This window comes from Podarcis pityusensis, assembly GCF_964106645.2.
Source record: "Podarcis pityusensis genome assembly, chromosome: 15".
In the NCBI taxonomy this organism is placed as follows: Eukaryota; Metazoa; Chordata; class Lepidosauria; order Squamata; family Lacertidae; genus Podarcis; species Podarcis pityusensis.
In genome coordinates this window covers 2,034,210-2,057,578 of record NC_138040.1, presented here as the reverse complement: position 1 = coordinate 2,057,578, position 23,369 = coordinate 2,034,210, and the positions used below count along the sequence as shown (strand labels likewise).

Sequence of the window (23,369 nt, the reverse complement as noted above, 5' to 3'; positions counted from 1 at the left end):
TTCACCTCACGTAGTTTTGAAGCTGTGTGTTTCCTGTTCCTGAACTTCCTAAGGGTCCTAAAAGTATTTCTTCTGGAGCTGCTCCGCTGCACTTTTCCATCAGATGATTTTCTGGGCAGCTCACAACAGATTGCAGTAATGCAAAAACAAAACAAAGAGCCTTTCCTTCCAGGCATTTGTCCAGGAAGCATTTGCAAAGTTGGCCTGCTCTTTATCTAATTCCCCCCCCCCCAATAAAAATAAATAAATTTTATAGGTTTCTTTTTGCAGCAGGCTGGGCGCTTTAATTAAACTTCCTTTTCTTTAAATAAACCCCACTGAAGATGCCAAATAGACTTGCCCGGTTCATTAAACATGAGAAGGAAAAGGGGGGGAGGCAGGAGGAGAGGTTCCTGGTCTCTCTCTTGGGAGCATTTAAATGTTGGCCGAGTTGTGTTTTCTTTCTCTCTCTTTTTAAAGCATGGGAGTCCTTTTGGCAGCGCCGGGGTGAGTCTGGATCGCTTAGCACCGTGGTTTCTGATTGACCCCTTTTTTAAATAAAAAAAACACAACACAAAGCAAAACAGCAACAACTTTGTGTGTGCAAGAGAGAGCGTGGGCCCCGGCTTCTGTGGAAGAGTGAGACTTCTAACCACAGACAGGGCAGCTGTGATGGATTTCGCAATGGGTTGCAGATGTCTTTTCAAATAAAAATAGGGCATTTGAGAAACTAGCCACCTTAAATGTCTGGGTGGTTTTTGGTTTTTGTTTGTGTGTGTGTGTGTGTGTTAAAGAACTATTTCCGAAAGGCAGGCTCCTGCTGCTGCAGAACATTTGCAGAGCTGCCGGGGCATCAAAATCCCCATCAGACTGGCACGTGGCCTCTGAATGGCATTTACTGAGGACCCTCGGTGGCAAGAGTTACTGCTGCTGGCCTGCTTCCCATTTGGGCACTGCAAGAGCAGGATTCCCCTGCGCAGAGAGGGAGATATTTTTTTCCCCTTGTTCTCCCCCTCTAAAACTAGGTGCGTCTTGTAGTCCGGTGCGTCCTATAGAGCAAAAAATACAGTATGTGCAAGAGAGTCTCATTGTGGTCCTTCCTCTCCACCCCGAGCCAACCCTGTGTCCCCTTCATGCGCTCAAACCTCACCATGGTCTGACCCCGCATACGGTGAGGCCACATTTCAGCATACGGGACCGCCTCTCCTGGTATGCCCTGCGGAGGACCTTAAGGTCCACAAATAACAACACTTTGGAGGTCCCAAGCCTCAAGGAGGTTAGATTGGTTTCAACTAGGGCCAGGGCCTTTTCAGCCCTGGCCCCGACGTAGTGGAACACTCTGTCCCAAGAGACTAGGGCCCTGCGGGACTTGACATCTTTCCGCAGGGCTTGCAAGACAGAGCTGTTCCGCCTGGCCTTTGGTTTGGACTCGGTCTGACCCTTATGTTTCCTTCCCCTTATGGTCTTGATTTATTGGCTACTTTAAAATGAGGCTGCATTTTAAATTGCATTTTAACATGTATTTTAAATTGGTTTTATTCCCCCTATTATGTTTTTATTTTGATTTAATTGGTGTTAGCTGCCCTGAGCCCGGGGAGGGCAGGGTATAAATATTTTTTTTATTTTTTTAATATTATTATTATTATTATTATTATTATTATTATTATTATTATTTATTCTGTTGTGGGGGGCCTCGTAAATAGCAAGAACATTTGCAACATTTGATGGAGGGGCGCCTGTGAGCCCCACAGCCACTCTGCCCCAAGCCCCCCAGAGTGACAAAAAAAGGGGGGAGGCTTATTTCATGCCCTGTTCTTCCCCCACTTTGATGACAATAGTGCTGTTGTTCTGGGTCCAGGACCTTTCATGCTTTTCCCCCAACAGACTATATATATGAGGTTTTGTTCCCCTTTTAGCTAATTCTCTCTCTCTCTCTCTTTTTCTCTCTTGCAGCATCAGCGAAAGTTTTCTCACGGTAAAAGGTGCCGCCCTCTTCCTCCCGCGTGGAAATGGATCCTCGACCCCCAGGATCAGCCACCGGCGCAACAAGCATGCAGGTAACAGCCCCCCCGCCCGTACCTTCCCCCCATCCTGAAATTAAAAAAAAACACCAGGTCTCTCCCTGGGTTTTTTGCCTATTTTGGGCTGCCCAGGAAAACGGCCTCAGGCCGGCCTCCGCCAGCCTGATGTGCTCCAGCTGTTTCCCAGCTGAGTTCCCATAAGCCACAGCCAGCCAAGTGGCTGATGGGAATTGTAGTCCAAAAGAGCTGGAGGGCACCAGGTTAGGGAAAGGCTTTCTCTAAGCACTTTTAAGTATTTTCAGATTTTATATACATCCCACAAGCATACAAAGGAATAATTCAGTACCACTCCTTCAGCAATAAGCGGTGTCGTTTTCCCCTCCGCATTGTCAAAAAGTAAGATCCAGCAATATAGTTATCTGTTGTAAAGTCTAACCTTCTACTATAATTAACACCCTGAAATTATGCTTTACCCACAAACAAACCATACCCAAGTAATCCTGAAATAAAATTAAAACTCATTATTTTACTTTCTGTAATTATACAGTATAATCATTGTGAACGTTCTGCGTACAGCTCAAGTAAACAGGCTTTTTCAGATGATAGCCTGTTTTGGAACTGTTTACTAAATCAGCAGCGTTGCTTCCTTAAAGACCTTTTCCCCAAACCAGAAAAGGTCATATGTTAACATTTCGTTTTACTGTTCCAAAACATTATGAGCCTACAACACCTTTCTATAATGGGGGCGGGGTTGGGGGAAGCCTTGGAGCCAGTGGGGCAGGTTTGTCTATAAAATTGTTCAGTTGTTAGAGCATGAGACTCGTAATCTCAGGGTTGTGTGTTTGAGCCCCGTGTTGAGCAAAAAGATTCCTGCACTGCAGGGGGTTGGACTAGATGACCCTCGTGGTCCCTTCCAACTCTGTAATTCCATGATTCTTTGAAATATGGCCCCCGGTGCCTCCCCCAGGGCTCTCCCCTGTTCATACCCTGCTCTGCGCCTTCCTTGGATGCTGTTCCCAGCCTGGAAGGTCTTTCTGAACTGTGGTGGTGCCTCTGTGAGCATTTGCGGCAGCCACCACCTGAGGCAATTATATCCGTTTGCCTAATGGATGGGCCGGCCCCAGCAAACTGTCCATGATCCAGAATTCCACTCACCCAGGGATGTGTCCGCAGCGGCGGGGCAGTGTTGGCCTGGCTTTGTGGTGAGGAGGAATCCCGACAGCCTTCAAAAAGACTGTCTCTCTCTCTTCCCTTTGCGGTTTGAAGACGAGGAGGCAGAAGAATCTCTTGCTGCCTCCTGCCTTCGCCATCTTGCAGCTCTCTGCGTTGTCATTTGCACGTGCCAGAGGACCAGGGTTCAGGAGGAGGAGGTGGTAGCAAGGCCTTGTAAGCAAAGCTGATATTTGCTGAACCCCTTCTCCATGAGCCTTGAAGCCTGGACACGGAAATGTTTGGGGTTTAGAGGAGAGATTTGTGTTTTGTTCATTTGATTTAATGCTGTCATATCCCACCTTTTTATCCAAGGAGCTGAAGGCAGTGTATACATAGTTCTTCCCCCACTCCTCATTTAACCCCCGGGGACAACAACCCTGTGAAGTAGGTTGTTGAGAGGTAGTCGCTGGCCCAAGACCACCCAGTGAGAGTTTCATGGCCAAGTGGGGATTTGAGCCTGGTCTTAGGCTGACACTCTAAGCGCTGTACCAAACAGGCTCTGCACCTTGATCCTCCCTTCTCCATCCCAGGTGACCTCCAGCAACACCTCCAAGCAATGTTCATGCTGCTCCGTCCAGAGGACAACATCAGGCTGGTAAGTCTCGCACACATGTCCTTTCCTTGCTCTGTGGCTGACGCCTTAGGGTGCCTTGCTGTAGTAAAGTGCCCTTGGCGTCACATTCCTCCTCTCTGTGTGCCTCCCCTCTCCTATGGCTCTGCTTGGGAACTCGATACACAATGCTGATACACACCTCCTTTGAGAGGTGTGGAGCTCAGAATTCAGAACCTCAGGAATCCCTGTTTTTAAAGCTGCTAGTCCTCATGGTTGAACTCAGCAAACAGGCAGGCATCTTCTCCTGAAACTCTGGGAGCGGTAAATGAACAGAAGGCCCTGGCATTCAAAGCAGGGGAGGGCAGCCAGTGCCCTTCCTGGCCCTTTAGCATGAACAAAATCAGAACAAATTAATGCAAATAAATACATAAATAACCACGGAGAGTTGGAAGCCGCCAACCCACATCTTCCTGGCAGAGTAGGCATTTTCATACAGAAGACCCTAGGTTGGATTGCTGGCATCTGTGGTTGGAAGGATCTCTGAATCAGGGGGTGGGGCAGACCCCTCCCTGGCCTGAGAGGCTGTGGAGGGCTGCAGTCGGTCAGAGGAGATGCTGCTTGGGCTAGATGAACCCATGTTGTTCATACACAGCTTCCTTTGCACTTTTAAGAGGATTAGACAAATTTAGGGCAGGTGCAGGCACCAGTGGCTGCTCGCCATCGTGACTATGTTCTCCCTACAGTGTTTGGGGCCTCTGAGAACCAGTTGAGGGGGCTCTCAAGAGGGGAGAGAGCTGCTCCTGCAAGGCTCAAGTCCTGCTTGCGGGCTTCCCTTTGGGGCATCTAAGTCACCACTGTAAATAATAATAATAATAATAATAATAATAATTTATTATTTCTACCCTGCCCATCTGGCTGAATTTCCCCAGCCACTCTGGGCGGCTCCCAATCGAGTGTTAAAAACAATACAGCATTAAATATTAAAAACTTCCCTAAACAGGGCTGCCTTCAGATATCTTTTAAAAATAAGATAGCTGCTTATTTCCTTTACATCTGAAGGGAGGGCGTTCCACAGGGCGGGTGTCATTACCAAGAAGGCCCTCTGCCTGGTTCCCTGTAACCTCACTTCTCACAATGAGGGAACCTCCAGAAGGCCCTTGGTGCTGGAGACAGGAGACTGGACAAGACGGACCGCCCTGTGGCCTGATCCAGATGCAGGGCTCTTCCCATGTTCTTCTGATTGTTTGCCAAATCCTAGAACAAGTTCATATTCCCACGAGCAGCGCAGAGTTGAACTATGGAACCTGTTTGCACGGGAGGCAGCGACGGCCACCAGCCTAGATGCCTTTGAAAGAGAAATAGACAAATTCATGGAAGAGGAGAGGGCTACTGATGGCTCCTAACCAGGACGGCTCAGCTCTGCCTTCACGGTTAGAGGTAGCGATGTTTCTGAATCCCAGTTGCTGAAAACCCCAGGAGGGGAGAGTTGCTCTTGTGCCCGGATCCTGCTTGCCGTTTTCCCATTGGGGCATCTGGTTGGCCACTGTGAGAACAGGATGCTGGTCTAGGTGGGCCTTGGGCCTTGGGCCTGATCCAGCAGCCACTTCTTAAGGAGCAAGTCATGACCCCATCTTCCCCCCATCCCACCCAGTCTCTTGGCAAACCTCTACTGGTAGTTAGTGCTCATCGGGTGGTTGGGGTGTTCTCCGCACCGCCGCCGGCTCCCAACCGATCAGCAAATCAATTGTTCTGCGCTATCACTGGCGGCTTTGTACATTTTCCGTGGGTAGCTTTCTTGGGTTATTTTTGATAAATTGGGCTTTCAAGCAAGGAGAACGAGGGGTCGCAGACGGGGACAATGGGGCCACTTTGTGCAGTACCAAGTTGGGAGCGCCAAAGTCATGCCGGGGTCACTCTTTGATCATCCGCTCCTGTTTGCGCTGGGCGGGTGTCAGTCGATACTCGGAGCTGTAGGGGTAGCGGGAAACTTTTGAGTGGCCAGTCCCTGGGCAAAGGAAGGTCTTCTTTCCTTGGATGCCCAAAGAACTGACTGGATTTGCGATTATTATTTGTTTTGTTTTATTAAAGAGTGTTAAGGACTGGCTTTGAGAAGACGGTGTTGCCTCCTGGTCAAATTTAATTACCTCTATGTATAAAAGCGATAGAAGAAAATGGGTAGAGAAAAGCTTTTCCTCCTTTTCTTGTACAGTGGTACCTCGGGTTACAGACACTTCAGGTTACATACGCTTCAGGTTACAGACTCCGCTAACCCAGAAATAGTACCTTGGGTTAAGAACTTTGCTTCAGGATAAGAACAGAAATCGTGCTCTGGCGGTGCGGCAGCAGCAGGAGGCCCCATTAGCTAAAGTGGTGCTTCAGGTTAAGTACAGTTTCAGGTTAAGTACAGATCTCTGGAACGAATTAAGTACTTAACCCGAGGTACCACTGTAATTCTAGAATTCATGGACATTGAGTGAAGCTGAGTGCTGGAAGATTCAGGATAGATAGAATAAAGTACTTCATTCAGTGTCTGGGAGGTAGGACTTCTTTGCCTGCCACCTGCAACAGCCAGAGGCAGAATTCATTTCTGTTTGTGCCATAAGAGACCATCACTTCCTGGGCTGCCATGCTCAAGGCCATTAACAACTCAGGACTAGGTTGCCTGAAAAGACCCTCCCTCCTGTCTGCTCCCTGTAGACTTGTGGGATCACCTAGAATCATGGGAGAGAAATTTTATTCGTGGCACCATGCCCTGCAAACATCACAGGGCAGTGACCCCAAAATGGTCATATGTGATGCCTTACCCACCAGATGCTTCAAATGTCATTTAAAGAGATTTTCCTTTTCCCCCCAGCCCATAAGAATTGACCTAGTTGTTACTGGATTCCTGTTTATGTAACGGTGCTTTTTAACATGTTGTTTTTGTCTGCCACTAAAGAGATTAAAAAAAAAAAAAAGCTAAGCAGTTTAGAAGTGCTTTTATATAGATAATAAATATACAGAGCAGGCACGTTTAGATGAGCTTCAGAACTCAGCTTTCCTTGGCAGGAGTTGGGATTTATTGATTTTCCCCTAAGCATGCCCTTTGATCTGTGCAGCCCTTCCGAAATCCAGGGATGAGGCCCTTTCGGAGGAAACGTTTGTCCTTTCCTGGATTATGGAAAAAGTGCTGACGTTGGTCAGAGCCTAGAAATGACGCTGAACTCTGTGGTCCAAGCCAGCTTTCCAGTTTAGAAATAGCCCCGGTTAACGGGCAGATAACAGTAGGAAGTTGCTATATTTACACTCGGTTCCCAAACTTGAGTAGGGTTGGGGAGGGAAGAGGATTGAGAGAGTGGTTCCTATATGTTGAATCTGCCCTGTTTGCTTTTCCTGAAGAGTAGTTTTTGGTGGCGTTTCAGGGCACAGTAGTGGAGATCTGGGTCTCCAAAAACCTGTAGTGCTGTTTTGAGTCGTCTCAGTGCATCAGGAAGCGTATGCCTATAGAAAGACTGCTTGCTGGGCAGGAATCATTAAAGCAAAGTGTGGACTTCTTGGCTAACATCTCTGAGAGCACCTGCTTCCCATGCAAGAGGTCCTGGGTTCAAATTTGGTTTAAAGGCACCCTGGGTATCAGGAACGGAAAAGGCCTTTCCCCAGGTCTTGGAATTCTCAGCCAGAATATGCAGAACTGATTTTGTATCATAGAACAGAGAGCTGGAACGGAACCCCCCCACCCAGGGTCATCTAGCCCAACCCCCTGCAATGCAGGAATCCTGGCCGGCCAAAGAACCCCTGACAGATGGCCATCTTCACAAGGGGTGGGAGATACTATTTCGTAGTAAGGGGTAAAAATGCCCCCAAACCATTGGAGCCTTCACTTTAATTTGAAGGCAGTTCTTGGGTTGGCAGAGCAGAATCTGCTGTTCTGCTATTTGCGTGAGACTTGCACATGGCAGCCAACCAATCAATAGCTTTGACCAGGCCAGTTAAATTAGTTCATTTGTTTTTTAAACCATGGGAGGAGTCGAGTATGCTGTATCTTAAGCCCCATGGGGATATGCATATGCTCAGACAAATTTCAGAAGTTTTGCTGCATAGGTTTGCAAAACATACCTAAGCAGCAGAACCTGGTGGGCCGGTCTTGTGACTGGTATAAGCAGCATTTTTAAACCTCCTGGACTGGAGGACCCCGGGTCCAAAGCCGCCTCTTTGGACTGCGTGTGTCCCCACCCACCCTCTTGGAAGGACACCCGACAGTGAGCAGGGAGGGGAATGACTCCTCCTCCTGCCAGTCCTAGAAATTTGCTCAGCAAATCCCATTTCGGCAGCTCGAGGGCAGGCCATCCCCTTTGGCCTCTCCGGGCTCTGTTTAGCGGTGATCTTATGTCAAAACCACCCTGCTAATTATTGCTGCCCAGATTGGCTTAGCAAAGCAAATTAGATTACGCTAATCCACTTGATGCCAGACAGGCCGCTGGAGAGCCAGCAGGAAGCTGGAGTCCATATAGAGAGTTAAGGGGAAAGAAGCTGCGTTTCCCATTTTAGCGTCTGCTGGCTTCATAGCAGGACATGCCTTGCACTGTATAAAGCCCTGCCGGATCACTTGAAACCAGGGGGTTGCCAACGTGGTGCCCGTGGGTGACTGCATGGCCATCCATACTGTCTAACATACCTGCAAAAGGTCTCAGTAACTACCCCCTTCTTTAAAAAACCCCCCAATGCACAAGAGGGGCTTTTTGCTCTTACTGCTCAGTTCCTGTTTGCACGAGTGGCTCAGCTTCTCCCCCATTGAACATACAGCCCACCCCTAAGACATGCCCATATTTCATTGGGAGCCAGGATTGGATGCCTGCTCTCCCTTCCCTTCTGAGTAGAGGAGTGGTGTAAATGTCCCCATCAAGGAGGGGAGGGCAGGCCCACTCCAATTTGTGGTCCTGTGTCTCTCTTTTTTTGCTCTTTTATGGGTGGCAGCTATTATTCCATGGGGACGCGGGTGGCACTGTGGTCTAAACCACTGAGCCTCTTGGGCTTGCTGATCAGAAGGTCAGCGGTTCGAATCCCCACGATGGTATGAGTTCCCATTGCTCTGTCCCAGCTCCTGCCAACCTAGCAGTTCGAAAGCACACCAGTGCAAGTAGATAAACAAGTACTGCTGTGGTGGGAAGGTAAACAGCGTTTCCGTGTGCTCTGGTTTCCGTCACGGTGTCCCTTTGCACCAGAAGCAGTTTAGTCCTGCTGGCCACATGGCCCAGAAAACTGTCTGTGGACAAACACCGGCTCCTTTGGCCTGAAAGCGAGATGAGCGCTGCAACCCCATAGTTGCCTTTGACAGGACTTAGCCATCCAGGGGTCCTTTACTGTTTTTATTATTATGGCGTGCCCTCGTGTGCCCACTGGCTCAAAAAAGTCCAGTGGGGAAGAGGGCTATCAATGGCTACTAGTCAGGGTGACTGTGCTCTGCCTGCCTGTTTGGAGGCAGCAATCTTCTGAATAAAAAGTACTGGAAACCGCAGGAGGGAAGACTTGCTCTTGTGCTCAGGTCTGGCTTGCGGGTTTCCCACTGGGGCATCGGGTTGGCTACTGTGAGAACAGGATACTGAGATAGATAGGCCATTGGCTTCATCCTACAGACGCTTCTTATGTTCTTAAGGCTGACACCTGCTACTTAACTAAAATATTTCTGCCCCTTCTGGTTTTCTGTGCCACCAGTGACCAGATGGGTTCCTTTGAAAAAGACCCCAGCAAGCAGGATTTGCAGGATCATCCCTTCTCCTATTTGGCACCCAGTTTCCCAAGTTACACTGCTGTTGGACATGCATGCTCCATTTTGACCCTTGTGGGACAGTTGTACCCGCTGGCAAGTCAAAGGAAGTACGAGTGTCATACAATAAAACCACGTACTCATTTGTAACTGAAGCTGGTGCTCTGTTTTGTCCAACAGATCTGTAGGGAAAAGCCACCGGGTGTTGGGGGCAGATTTCCCATGCCTTCCTGGAGAAAACCACGGTTTCTAGCTCTCCGCAGTTGGAAGCTAAGCCACATAAGACTCTCGCGGGGTCTCTGGGGCGGGATTTGTTCAGGCAGGGTGTTTAACTTGCACAGTTTACACCGGTGCCGGAGTGCCACTTCCTGTAGCCTCGAGCCTGCCTTGGAGGAGCCCATCCAAGGTTTCAGGCCCCCCGCCAGGGCCCTCCCCTTCAGGAAATTCTTAGAGAAGAACCAAGACTATTTAGCAGAAGCGGTTCTTTCTGTGGTTGGGCTGCTCTGGGCAAAATAAAATCCACACACCCTAGATGGGCCAGTTAGCATAATCAAGACGTCCCTTCTGCGGCAATGCCATGGTTCCTCTTGCAGTCAGTGAGGTCAGAAAACATCAAGCCGAATGCAAATGTCCCGGGAGTTGAGCTAGGAGGCTGTAAAAGAAAAAGGATGCGCCGAATGCCAGGGGCCCGCCCCACCCCTGCCCGGGGGCATCTTCAGGCCACACAAGGCAAGTTCCTCTTGGCTTCTTGTAAGCTACTTGCGCTGCGTGACGCTGGCTTCCTGGCATGCCGCGTCAGCGCCCGTACGTATCTTGCCGACTTGGCATCAGGATGGAGAACCAGACCGGGGCCGGCGGGGGGGAGGAATTGGCATATATAGTCTTCCTTGTGCTGACTCAGCTCCTCCGCAGTCTGGAGCTGAACCTCTCCGGCTATTCTTGGTCCGTACGGCCAAGCGGCCGTCGCCTGTTGTTCATAGGCGGGCTTATTTCCTATCACAGAATTGTAGAGGTCGAAGGGGGAACTCCAAGGGTCATCCAGCCCAACCCACTGCAATGAAGTACATGAAGCCAAAGTTTTCCTCTCTGATCATGGGGGAAGTTGAAGTTTTCTTGAAGGATGGAGGGATTCTCCAGGGCACATCCAGAGGTTCGGAGCAGGTACACTCACACACACACACATGCCGGTTGAAGCTATTCCCTTTATCCAGCAGCTCAAAAAGAGTTCTTGTAATTGCAGCAGTCTGGGGTTTTCAGCATCCCACCTGTGTTGCAGAGGAGTAGGGAGATGAGTTTGGGATGCCACATTGAACATCCCGAGATAATCTCAGGTTTTGGGTTTGTTTTCATTGTTTCTTTTTAAGAAGAGAAAGCAAGCCTCCTGGCTGCAGAGCAAGGTTTGAAAGGCCACGGATTTGATGCAGTCTTAATCGTATCTCAAGGAGTTTTCTGCGCTGGCACAGACCTTGGTTCCTCCACAGGCACCAGCAGTCGAAGATGCCCTGCTTTTCAGGGGGAAACCGTTTTGCAGACATGCACAGTTTAGGGGATTTGGTGGGTTCTGCGTGCTCTTGGCTCCCTGGGCTTGAGTTAATGTTGATGCAGAATTGCTGCCCACTGAGTCACTGTTTTCTTTTAAGGTGGCACCCTTTTCCTGCCAAACACTTCTTGCTGACCTTCCAAGCCCTTTTCCCGTGGGCTTTGGCTCGTACTGGGAGACCAGTGGCAGATGCGGCTCCCCTCTCTCAGGCTGGCAGAGGTGCAGGGAGCGCCATTGCTCCATGGCAGAGCCACCTTCATTGCAGGCAGGAGGTCCTGGGTCCAATCCCCAATGACATCTCCAGGTGGGACTGGGAGAAAACTCCCTGCCTGGAACCCTGGAGAGCTGCTGCCAGCCAGTGTAGACAGCAGTGAGCTCAGTTCACACCCCGCCCCAGTGTAGAATATGGAGAGTGGGCGCTACAAACAACTGAAAAGCTTTTCCCCTTCTTTTCCCAGGCTGTGAGATTGGAAAGCACGTACCAGAACCGGACTCGATACATGGTGGTGGTCTCAACTAATGGTCGGCAGGACACCGAGGAAAGCATCGTCCTGGGAATGGACTTCTCTTGCAATGACAGGTATGTGGTGAATCGGAGCGAGAGAGCTGACCAAGATGTGCAATTGTTACCTTATTTTTTTGCAAGTTCTCCAAGAGGGCTGTCAGATCATTGGGGGGGGGGTGGAGCTCTTTCCCTCTGAAGGACGGGTTGAAACATTTATAGGATCACAGAATTGTAGGGTTGGAAGGGACTCCAAGGGTCATCTAGTCCAACCCACTGCGCCACAGGAGTCACAGCCAAAGAATCCATGTTGTCTAGGTTGTTGTCTAGAAAACAAGGGTGCTTAAGAGGGAGCATCACCAATCAGGTCCTCAGTGTGAGTGCTGGAGGCTTCCCACAACAACAACCAAAGTGGTGTTGCCACAGAGCACAAATTCCTAGTCCTCAAGGCTGCGAAGCACGTTGGTGCAGCACAAGTCTCAAAGCAGGTGAGATTTCAAATGAGCTCAAGTGAAAATTACAGCGGTACCTTGGGTTACATATGCTTCAGGTTGCAGATTCCGCTAACCCAGAAATAGTATCTCGGGTTAAGAACTTTGCTTCAGGATAAGAACAGAAATCATGCTCTGGCGGCACAGCAGCAGCGGGAGGCCCCATTAGCTAAAGTGGCACCTCAGGTTAAGAACAGTTTCAGGTTAAGAACGGACCTTTGGAACGAATTAAGTACTTAACCAGAGGTACTACTGTACTTCATTCTGGTTGTGTTTTTTGCAGAAATATCATTGAAGGATAACATTTATTACACATGCAACCCTGTTTTCTTTGTTGAAAACCACTCTGAGCTCGATTTTGTGTGTGTGTGTGGAAAAGCAGCATACAAATAAAAGGATGAATGAATGAGTAGCCCATCTTTCCTCCAAGGAGCTCAAGAATGGTGTACCTGGTTTTATCCCCACATCAACCCCGTGGGGTAGTTAGGCTGAGAGGGAAAGATTGGCCTAAGGTCACCCCACTGAGCTTTCGGACTGAGCAGGGATTTGAACTCTCGTCGCCCGGGTCCTGGTCTGGCACCCCTGCAAAACCCTGGCCCTGTTCCCTGTTCTGTTCCAGTTTGGGCATAAAGTGGTTCGGCCCAGTGTCCGTTTCCGTTTGGTCTTGGTGGGTGGAAGAAGTTTTCCCCATCCCTTCCAGCCCTGCTTACGTATCTCTTGCTTGCTTCCTCGGACACCGAATATCCCTCCCTTCTGACCCACTGAGTATTTACAAACCCGATTTAGCCTTGTTGCTGGGGGCTTTGGTGGAAGTGGGAGGTGGAAGAGATCCCTAAAAATATCTCCAGTCTCTTTGGGAAGCTGCTCAGAGGTGCCCTTTTTCTCCTCACCCCCCCTTCTTTCCATGAGTTAATCTCATTTCCTACACACACACACCTCTACCTTTAAGAAAACCTCCCCTGATGGCTGGGGGTTCTTGTTTTGTGGAGGGGGTGGGGTTGTCAGCAGACTCTGCCTGTGTGTGATACCTTCTCTGTTGGTTAACCATTTTTTTAAAAATTACATGGCTCCTTTCCAACAAACTGCCCAAGGTGTCCTGCATCCAAACTGACAGTGGAAACAATACCGATAATGTAAAGAATAAGAAAAATGTATGTGCAGTTATCTATCTCTCTCGCTGTCTGAGTCCTACTGTTTCCTCCAGGTTAGAGAAAAGTTTTGCCTGGTATTATTGTTATTTAATAATAATAATAATAATAATAATAATAATAATAATAATTTATTATTTCTACCCCGCCCATCTGGCTGAGTTTCCCCAGCCACTCTGGGCGGCTCCCAATCAAGTGTTAAAAACAATACAGCATTAAATATTAAAAACTTCCCTAAACAAGGCTGCCTTCAGATGTCTTTTAAAGATAAGATAGCTGCTTATTTCCTTCACATCTGAAGGGAGGGAGGGCACCACTACCGAGAAGGCCCTCTGTCTGGGTCACCTTCAAAGGTAGCCCCACGTAGAGCTATGAACTCATGAAAAAGTGGGGAAGGGAGAAAGGACCAGTAATTAAATCTTCCTCCCGTCCCTTCATTCTTTTTGTGGGAACAGAAACCGACAGCAAGGAATTGAGAGAAGCTACTCAAGGGGCAATTGATAGGCTGTTCATCATTCGTTCTCTACCTTCCACACAGAGAGAGTGCTTATCACAAAGCAATAAAACAGTCTGAGCCTACCAGGATGAAAGCAGGGAGTCCTTTGTCAGTGTGTCTTGCACGGACAAAGACATTGCAGGAGGTTCCTGGCTGTGGGGAAAGGCACCGATGAATAATGTTGTGATCCTCCAGGGGGTCACTGTTGTATCCAATGCTAGTCCCATTCAGAGTAGACCCATTTAAAGTATTGGCCAAAACTAACTTGGGTCCATTCGTAGAAGCTTAGAATTGTAGAGTTGGAAGGGACCCCAATGGTCCTCTAGTCCATCCCCATGCAAAGCAGGAATCTCAACAAGTTCATACATGACGGGTGGCCATCCAACCTCTGCTTTGAAACATCCATCTTGTGGGAGTCTGTTCCACTGTGGAACAGCTCTTGCAGTCAGAAAGTTCTTCCTGATGTTTAGAAGGAATCTCCTTTCCTGTAACTTGAATCCATTGCTTCGAGTCCTTCCCTCCAGAGTAGGAGAAAACAAGCTTGCTCCATCCTCCATGTGACAGCCCTTGAGATACTTGAAGACGGCTATCATATTTCTCCTCTCAGACTCCTCTCATCCAGGCTAAACATCCCTGACTCCCTCAACCATTCCTCATCAGGCTTGGTTTCCAGACGCTTCATCATCTTGGTCTCCCTCCTCCGCACACCTTCCAGCTTGTCAATGTATGCTGGAGTCTGTTCCAGTGCTTTAAAACGTCCATCTCCCACGGGCCTTCTTTTTCTTTTTGTAAAGGATTCTCTTGCAGAGTTTAAATTGCCGTCCTCCCCTCTCTTTTGTTTCCCACAGCAGTGTTTGCACAATGGGGCTGGTCCTGCCACTCTGGAGCGATGCCTTGATTCATCTGGATGGCGATGGGTAAGAGCCTGGGATTGTCTGGTTTTTGTGTTGCTATGAACACGCAAAAAGGCATCCGGCCCTCCTCTTCGCTCTCCCTCCCTGCCCCGCTTTGCAATGCAGGAAGCGTTAATGAGTGTGACCTACATGCAAGTAAGTGTTACGGAAGGCTCTTGGCCAAGTGTTGAACCATCAGGCAACTTCCAGTAAACCCTGACCCCCTTGTCATCCTTTTGAGGCAGGAGGGCAGCCTGAACCAACATCTGGCCCCCTCCAGGTGTTTTTGGCTGCAACTCCCCATCAGCCTCAGCCAACATCTGGAGGTCCCCAGGTTGTCCAGGGGCTGCCCTCTTTCACCGCTGCCTTTGCTGAAGTGTTGTTTGACGGAGTGTTGTCTCCATTTCCCTCCTTTCCAGGGGCTTCAGCGTCTCGACAGACAACCGGGTGCACATCTTTAAGCCTGTGTCTGTGCAAGCCATGTGGTGAGAGAATTTGTCTTCCTTTATTTTTTTACACACAGTTTATAGAGAAGGTTTTTGGAGTAGGAAGGAAGAAGTACTCAGAAATGGAGGCTCGCGAGAAGCCCTTGGAGGCTGGAACGATCCTTGGACCTCTCTTGGGTGTTCATCTTTCAGCTGCATTATGTAGAAGCTTGGCTACTCCAAGACTGATCTCACTGCTTTTCATTTGCGCTTAGGTCAGAACTGGTGCTCTCCAGAATGATGGAATGCAATCACCATGGGCTATCTTCAATATGCCACCAATGTTGTGTTATGATAATAATTTATTATTTATACCCTGCCCATCTGGCCGACTATAGCCAAGGCTGCAAGTTTGATCCCCGTATGGGACAGCTGCATATTCCTGCATTGCAGGGGGTTGGGCTTGATCAGGGGTCGGCAACCTGCGGGCCATGAGCCACAAGCGGCCCATGGGGGCAGTTTGACCGGCCCATGAGCGCCCCCCCCAAACTGAGCCGCCTGCTTGGCGAGTCCCCATGCACTGCGCTAAACCAGCAGGGACTCACTTCCGTGGCACCGGAAATCACGTCTGCACATGCCCAGCTGCCAGAAATCGCGTCTGCGCATGCCCAGGTGCGAAAATCACGTCTGCGCATGCCCAGGTGCTGGAAATCGCATCTGCGCATGCCCAGGCGCCGGAAATCGCACACGTGGGATCCAGCCCACAGAGAGATCTCCACAGGACTTGACCGGCCCAGGCAGGTATAACCTTGCTGACCTCTGGGCTAGATGATCCATAGGGTTCCTTCCAACTCTAAAATTCTATGGTTCTATGGTTACCACGGAGCCCTCTGTTACCTCTGAGTTGGTTGGTCGGTTGGTTGGTTGGTTGGTTTTAGAGCCCTTATATTTGTTTAGAGCTCTAATGACCAAAAGAGTAGCCTAAATACAAGCATTTATAACCAGAGTCCCCTTTCTGCGGGGTTACAATGTATTTAAAAAAGACACAACATACAAGGAAAAAGGGAGGAGGACAGAAGAGAGGAAAAAGCAAACACAGGTGCCAGTTCCTAAAAGTAAAGTATTGGTTGTTGCAGTGACTAGCTGGAATGGGGAAACAGTTCAAGGTCAGGAAGTTGCCAATGAAACTGACCTTTCAGCAGAGCGACCTAAACTCTGGATGATGTTTATAAGGGATTCTCTTTGGCATCCGAAGAGCCAGGCAGAGCTTTATATGTCCAGGTTTTGCCTGCTAAGCCTGCTGGATAATCCTTCTCCTTTATAGGACAGCTCTCAGTAGGGTTCTTCTAACAAGTTTGCGGATTCACTGATTCAGGATCGCTTTCGCTCTTTCGAAATGTGTCACCCGTTGAGCTTGCGATGTATTTGTGGGAGAGCTCCATGTCTTTGCTTTTAACCTAGATCTTTCAGGTCACGGGCAGAGAGTCAGGATGCCAGCTCAAAACAGGTGGAGCGGCTCCTTCTTAGAAAGCATCTCAGGACATTTTTAAATGACAGCACATCCCATGATGAGCTTCAACCCATTGTGGCTCCCTTCCGAGCTCAACCGCTCTCAGGAAGGGACGTAAACATGGGGGCATCACGAGAGCTAAAGGGGCCCATCTGGCCCAGCCTCCTGTTCTCTCAGTGGCCAACCAGATGTCTCTTCTGAGAAACCCACATGCAGGACTTGAGCACAAGAGCATTCCCTCGCTTGCCATTCCCAACATTTGCTGCCTGGGACCCTGGAGGAGGAACAGAGCCACTGAGAGCCTTGCCTTCCATGCTGAGGGAAGAATTTGGCACCATGTGAGACTGGACATTGCCTGTTTGTGTGCAGCGTGTGTTCTGGGCTGGCTGTCAGACTGGGCTTTGGAAAATTGTGGGGAGGAGAAGAAAGCCCCCCCCCCCCCGCCCCACCAGAAGCTTACTAGGAGATTCATAGAACCATAGAATTGCAGAGTTGTAAGCAGCCCCCAAGGGGTCATCTCGTCCAGCCCCCTTCAATGCAGGAATCACAGCTAAATGCAGAACGAAGCAGCATTTGCTACATTTATTTTTATTTATATATAATAAAGTGATTGCATTCTATGAAATAGGAGGAAAGTGGTGGGTGTGGTGTGAGTTGTAGGTGTAACTGGAGAATCCAGGTATTGAGCGTGGGGCTCCCTTCTTGCTCAGCTCCCCTATAGGTCTCCTTTAGAGGTGCTCTTACCTCAAAAGGTGGAAAAAATATAGCCAATACTAACAGCCAAGTGTTGTTGTTGTTTACTTTTTATTTCTAATTTTCAAAAGTTTACAAGTTGATGCATACTAATATCCAAGTGTGATTATTTAGTGGAAAGCAAAAGACAAGTTTTGCACCATACTGTTTGACTTCGTTGATTATATAGCACAATCAGAAGGACCTCCCAGCAGAGAAGCAGCTACAGTACTCATTTATACCAATAACCAATAAATGAGCCTGGCTGCGCCTCTTTGGAGTTCAGGTACCTTTGATGGGCTATATGATTGACCAGACATTTCTGTGAAGCAACAGAGAGATCTCCATTTTATTTTATTTATTTAATAAAATGTTGAATGTATTAGGAAAAGTAGTTCCAAATTATTATTTTTCCTACTTTGTAATCATGTGTATTTTCTTTGGGTTGATACAGTTTCTTTTGAAAATAATAATAATAATAATAATAATAATAATAATAATAGCAGTTAAGTGTGTCATTTCTCCCTGGCTCAGCTGTGGGCCCTCTCCGTCCTCTGGCTGTTCCTGATTCCCTGACTTCTTTCCTCTGCTTTTATTTTCTCCCTCCTCCACCTGCTCCATCCAGGTCTGCCCTGCAGAGTCTCCACAAGGCCTGCGAAGTGGCTCGCATCAACAACTACTACCCGGGGAGCCTTTTCCTCACGTGGGTCAGCTACTATGAGAGCCACATCAACTCAGACCAGTCCTCCGTCAACGAATGGAACGCCATGCAAGATGTCCAGTCCCACCGACCCGATTCGCCTGCCCTCTTCACGGACGTGTGAGTAGGGCTGGGGACGGTTTTGATTCCTTACCTGCCTTCCACCCTAACGTCCCGGGGCAGGTTGCAGCCATTCCAAGGTGCAACATTAAAACAAATAACAGTCACAGAAGTCAGAACAGACTTGCTGGATCAGGCCAGTGGTCAGTCTAGTAGTCCAGCATCCTGCTCTCACAGTGGCCAGCCAGGTGCCCATGGGAAACACACAAGCAGGATTCGAACACAGGAGCAATGCTCTCCCCTCCTGCGGTTTCCAGCAACAGGCATTCATAAACATTGCTGCCTCTGACAGCCATCAAAAAAGGGACTCTGAGTGGCATCTAGTCCCAACTTCCTGCAATGCAATTGATAGGGTGGGTCTTGGAAAATATACATCTCGGATGTCAAAGGTCAGCGGGTTTGAGAGCATGCTGGTTTCTCTGCCAGCCTGTCTCGCCTGTCAGCTGGGCTTGTTTCGCAAGGCCTATCCCTCAGCCAGCTATAATCATCCTCATCATCGTGATTCGTTCATCACTTCTACATCATTAGAAGTAGTTTCAAAACACAAAAACAGCAAGCACTTTTGAAACAAGATTAAATCCTTGACAAAGTGGAAGTCTGTGGCAAAAACCCAGTTATCCATTGGGGGAACAAAAATGTATTCCCTTGCTTCTGGCAAGTACATGTGCTGGGCGCCTCCAGTCGTATCTCGACAGGGGCGCTGTTCCACAGGGCAGGGGCTGCCACACTAAAAGCCCTTCTCCATGTTATTGTGGAGCTGTGCGCTCCACAATACTGTTTATTACTGTTGGATTCATTCATTCGTTGGCTTTCAGACTCAGCTGTGGCCACATTGCTTCGTATCTCTGCTGGTGGTCTCAGAGATATCCATCTAGCCGGGATATGTGTGTGTGTGTGTGTGCTTTGGTCTGATCCAGCCAGAGGCTGTGTTCACATACAGGACGATGGCATATATACATGGATGAGAGGTGTTTATTCATGGGCTTCCCAGCCCCAGAGTGCTACGGTCCTTGCTGATAAGCCCTGACTATTTTTACCCACCAGCGATAAGGCCAGAGAGGCTGCTGGAATGCACCCACGGGTGCTGCTGGCTGCGTGGTGCGTTCTATATAAGGAAGCGTAGAGCCTGTTACCTTTCCAAGGAAGGTGGAGGGGCAGAATTACAGGCCAGGCTACAGTAGCATATGCTGGCAAAATTGTGCTGGACCAGGACCTCTTCAGGCTGCAAGATGGCTTCTGATGGAGAGGCCCAGTGTGCTGTGGTGGTTGGTACATCTCACTGGGGTTCCCTGTCTGTCCTTGGCCCTGAGATTCAGTGGTGTAGCGGTCAAAGTGTCGGGCTAGGGCAGGGGTCAGCAAACTTTTTCAGCAGGGGGCCGGTCCACTGTCCCTCAGACCTTGTGGGGGGCTGGACTATACAGTGGTGCTTCAGGTTATATACGCTTCAGGTTACACTCTGCTAACCCCGAAATAGTACCTCAGGTTAAGAACTTTGCTTCAGGATGCGAACAGAAATCGTGCGGCAACAGCAGGAGGCCCCATTAGCTAAAGTGGTGCTTCAGGTTAAGAACCGTTTCAGGTTAAGAACGGACCTCCAGAATGAATTAAGTACTTAACCTGAGGTACCACTGTATTTTGAAAAAGAAAATGAATGAATTTCTATGCCCCACAAATAACCCAGAGATGCATTTTAAATAAAAGGACACATTCTACTCATGTAAAAACACGCTGATTCCCAGACCGTCCGCGGGCCGGATTGAGAAGGCAATTGGGCCGGATCCAGCCCCCGGGCCTTAGTTTGCCTACCCATGGGCTAGGGCCTGGGAGAGACCAGGTTTCGAACCTCCACTCAGCCATGAAGCTCACTGGGTGCAACCTTCTGCCAGTCACTGCCTCTCTCGGCCTAACCTACCTCACAAGATTATTGTGGTGGGTTAAATGAGGAGAGGGCGAACCCCCTCAAGCTCCTTGGAGAAAAGGTGGGGTATAAATGCAATATATAAGTGAAAAGACTGTCGGAAACATAACGAGGCAGACCAGTCCAGCACAGTATTGTGCTGAGGCTGTATTACAGGAGTTGGTGGGGTGGAAGCTGCAGCTTGCATTGGCCCCAGCCAGCATGGCCAAAGGTCAGGGGTGCTGATAAGAGTTGGCGTCTGCAGGGCCACACATCCTGCCCTGAACCCCTGCTGTAAAGAGCTGTGGGCATTGATCTCGCCTATTAAATCCTTGTAAACGAGGACGGATGAAGGTCGAAACACCTGTCTGGTGTGGTTTGCTGTGGAGGTCCTTCATAAGGGGTTGGGGGCCTCAGGTCCAGGGGCCAGGTGAGGCCCTCAAGGTCTCCATCTCTGGCCCTCAGGACTCTCCACACCACACCCTTCACTGCCGCTGTCTGTCGCTTGTCCAGATGGCAGGTAGAGAAGGGCCTGGACTCGTGCCTGTAGACATTCGCATGAATTGCTCCACCCACTTTTGTCGCCCCTGGCTCCACTCACCACTGGCAGATGGCCCTCGGGAGGTTACCCAGAATAGAGTGTGGCCCTCAGGATGAAAAAGGTTCCCCACTCAACTTGAGAACTAGACTTGTTTGTTTTTATTACCCTGCTCTTTGGCCAAAATGGTTCCCAGGGCAACTTACATACAGTCAAAACAAGATGGTCCCTACCCACAGGCTCACAATTAAAAAAAGACATGGCACACAAGGGGAAAGGACAGGGAGGGAAGAGGAAAATCAAAACTCAGACCCCTATTTCTGAACAGTTGTTTCTAGCTTCACCAGAGGAAGGAGGAGCTTTCAGCAGAGCCGATCTTGGCTTCGCAGCTCTCCCACAGAGGCAGTCGGAGGGAATGGAGCTTTTTGTCTTGAAGCCAATGTGTACAGTACCCCCGCCTGCCCCCAAGACTTCTGAAACTATTTTTTCTTCCATTTCTCCCCATGCCCCTGCAGCCCGACGGAACGGGAACGCACAGAACGTCTCATAAAGACCAAGCTGAGGGAAATCATGATGCAGAAAGATTTGGAGAACATCACGTCCAAGGAGGTGAGGAAAAGGAGGCTGGTGGGCTGGCCCCCCAGATTGCTAAAGAGGGCAGGGAAGGCTGAGGGGGGTTTTCTTGGGGGGAGGGACACCTAGTTGCTGCAGCCACATCCTTCAGTCCTATTCCCCATCCAGAGCGGCCAGCTGGAGTAGGGCACTTTGAATCTTTCAACTTTGAAATCCCAAAAATGAGGGGTGCTAAAAGCTTGCAACATGACTTGGCAATTCAAAAGTTAGTTAGGTTAAAATAACATAATTTAGTTTTGCTTGGTAGGTGGAATATGTGCAAAATGGCATAGAAATCATTAAAAATGATTGCCAAGTACTTGCAATTATATTATATATTAATTATTCTTTAGCATTACCTGACATTTTCAGAAGCCAAAATTAAAATTATTTGGTTTTCCAAAAGTAGTTTGTGTGCTTTTTCATCAAACGTAGACTTAGCAAGTTAAATGTTGTCCAGTCACAAAAAAACCCCAGCAGATTTGAATTCCTCACACCCAAAAACGTATTTTAAGTGAAGAATTTTGCAAAAAAAAAAAGGTTTCACTGTCTAAAATGACAAGCCCTACTGCTGAAGAGGAGGAATCCAAAGACCAATTGCTGCCTTTTTACAGCTTTTGATAGCCTGGGGATCTGACCTTCTTGCTGTTGGAAGTCTGACCCAACCCTTGACTCTTGCGTCTTTTGTCTTCTGTGGGTCTGGCTGCTCCTTAAATGTTTTGTTTGATTCCAGGCAAATTTCATAGAATTTTACAATTGGAAAGGTACTCGAAGGGTCACCGAGAAATCACAGCTAAAGAATCCCTGGCCCTTTCTCCTGGGGCCATAAGAGAAGGGAGGTGGGGGTCGGATGAGGGGTACTGCTACCCCCCCAGGGTGGGTGTTTGAGATGTAACAATGCACCGTCTCAAAGGCAGCCTCTTCCTCCTCTCTCCTCTCCAAGATCCGCACAGAGCTGGAGATGCAGATGGCCTGCAACTTGCGGGAGTTTAAGGAGTTCATTGATAACGAGATGATCGTCATCTTGGGCCAGATGGACAGCCCCACACAGATCTTTGACCATGTCTTCCTGGTAAGTGTTTTGGCATGTGGCCGCTAGGAATGCCCACAAGCTGCTCAGCTTTACCTGCTGTCATCCCCACCCTTTTAGAACAACACCCCCCAAATCTGCTCTGCCATACAGACCATTATCTCCCTCTTCTGCCGTCCTCCTCACTGCTCCATCATGATTAAGCTTAGCCAGAGTAGCAGAAACCATCTCTTATTTATAGAGACTGAGATGTCATGTAAGAACATCAGGCCAATGGCCCATCTAGTCTTGCATCCTCCTCTCGCAGGGGCCAACCAGATGCTTGGATGAAGGCAGGAAGCAGGATCTGAGCACAAGAACAACACTCCCCTCCTGTGGCTTCCAGAAGCTGGTAGTCCGAGGCATGGCCATCTCCAACAGTGGAGGCAGAGCGTGGCTGTTGTGGCTGGCAGCCATTGATAACCCTCGCTCCCTCCATGAATTTGTCTAATCCTCTTTTAAAGCCATCCTGTGGGAGGGAGTTCCACAGTTTAACTGTCCACTGCACGAAGGAAGTCCTTTCTTTTACCTGTCCTGAATCTTCCAACATTAGCTTCATTGGAGGTCTACGAGTTCTAATGCAATGAGATTGGGGGGACGGGGACTGCCTACTGTGGGAGCGAGTACAGTGGTACCTCGGGTTACAGACGCTTCAGGTTACAGACTCCACTAACTCAGAAATACAGTGGTACCTCGGGTTAAGAACTTAATTCGTTCTGGAGGTCTGTTCTTAACCTGAAACTGTTCTTAAGCTGAAGCACCACTTTAGCTAATGGGGCCTCCCGCCTCCGCCACTTGATTTCTGTTCTCATCCTGAAGCGAAGATCTTAACCCAAGGTACTATTTCTGGGTTAGCGGAGTCTGTAACCTGAAGCATCTGTAACCTGAGGTACCACTGTAGTACCTCGGGTTAAGAACTTTGCCCAAATAATTATTTAAAAAAAAAAAAAAAGAACTTTGCTTCAGGATAAGAACAGAAATCATGCACTGGTGGCATGGCGGCAGCGGGAGGCCCCATTAGCGTCAAGTTAAGAACGGACCTCCGGAACGAATTAAGTTCTTAACCCGAGGTACCACTGTACATGCATTTAAATTGTTAAGTACGGTACATTTATTACATAAGCAAACCGAAAAGACCCAAGAGAGAGCAGAGAGTGCAGGCGAACCATCTCCCGCAAGGCAGATGTT

General features: G+C 48.8%; 1 protein-coding gene and 1 long non-coding RNA gene across 6 annotated transcripts in view; one reads left to right on the top strand and one right to left on the bottom strand.

Annotated features, from left to right (window-relative positions):
* LOC308464140 overlaps nucleotides 1–14,084 on the bottom strand; it is a 186,439-nt gene extending 172,355 nt beyond the window's left edge. Inside the window, exon 1 of the long non-coding RNA XR_013979874.1 lies at nucleotides 13,770–14,084. This is a non-coding gene — a long non-coding RNA (uncharacterized lncRNA). The remainder of the gene's footprint in view (nucleotides 1–13,769) is intronic.
* SSH2 (slingshot protein phosphatase 2) overlaps nucleotides 1–23,369 on the top strand; it is a 123,646-nt gene that overhangs the window by 85,392 nt on the left and 14,885 nt on the right. For 4 of the 5 annotated variants that reach the window (XM_080982786.1, XM_080982785.1, XM_080982784.1 and 1 more), the window contains 8 exons: nucleotides 1,933–2,036; nucleotides 3,743–3,807; nucleotides 11,507–11,628; nucleotides 14,534–14,602; nucleotides 14,998–15,063; nucleotides 17,871–18,065; nucleotides 21,016–21,109; nucleotides 22,056–22,184. In XM_080982786.1, the coding sequence (XP_080838912.1) occupies nucleotides 1,933–2,036; nucleotides 3,743–3,807; nucleotides 11,507–11,628; nucleotides 14,534–14,602; nucleotides 14,998–15,063; nucleotides 17,871–18,065; nucleotides 21,016–21,109; nucleotides 22,056–22,184 (844 nt within the window). Of the gene's footprint in view, nucleotides 1–1,932; nucleotides 2,037–3,742; nucleotides 3,808–11,506; nucleotides 11,629–14,533; nucleotides 14,603–14,997; nucleotides 15,064–16,611; nucleotides 16,852–17,870; nucleotides 18,066–21,015; nucleotides 21,110–22,055; nucleotides 22,185–23,369 lie in introns of those variants that run through there. The other variant, XM_080982787.1, reaches the window with a different exon arrangement.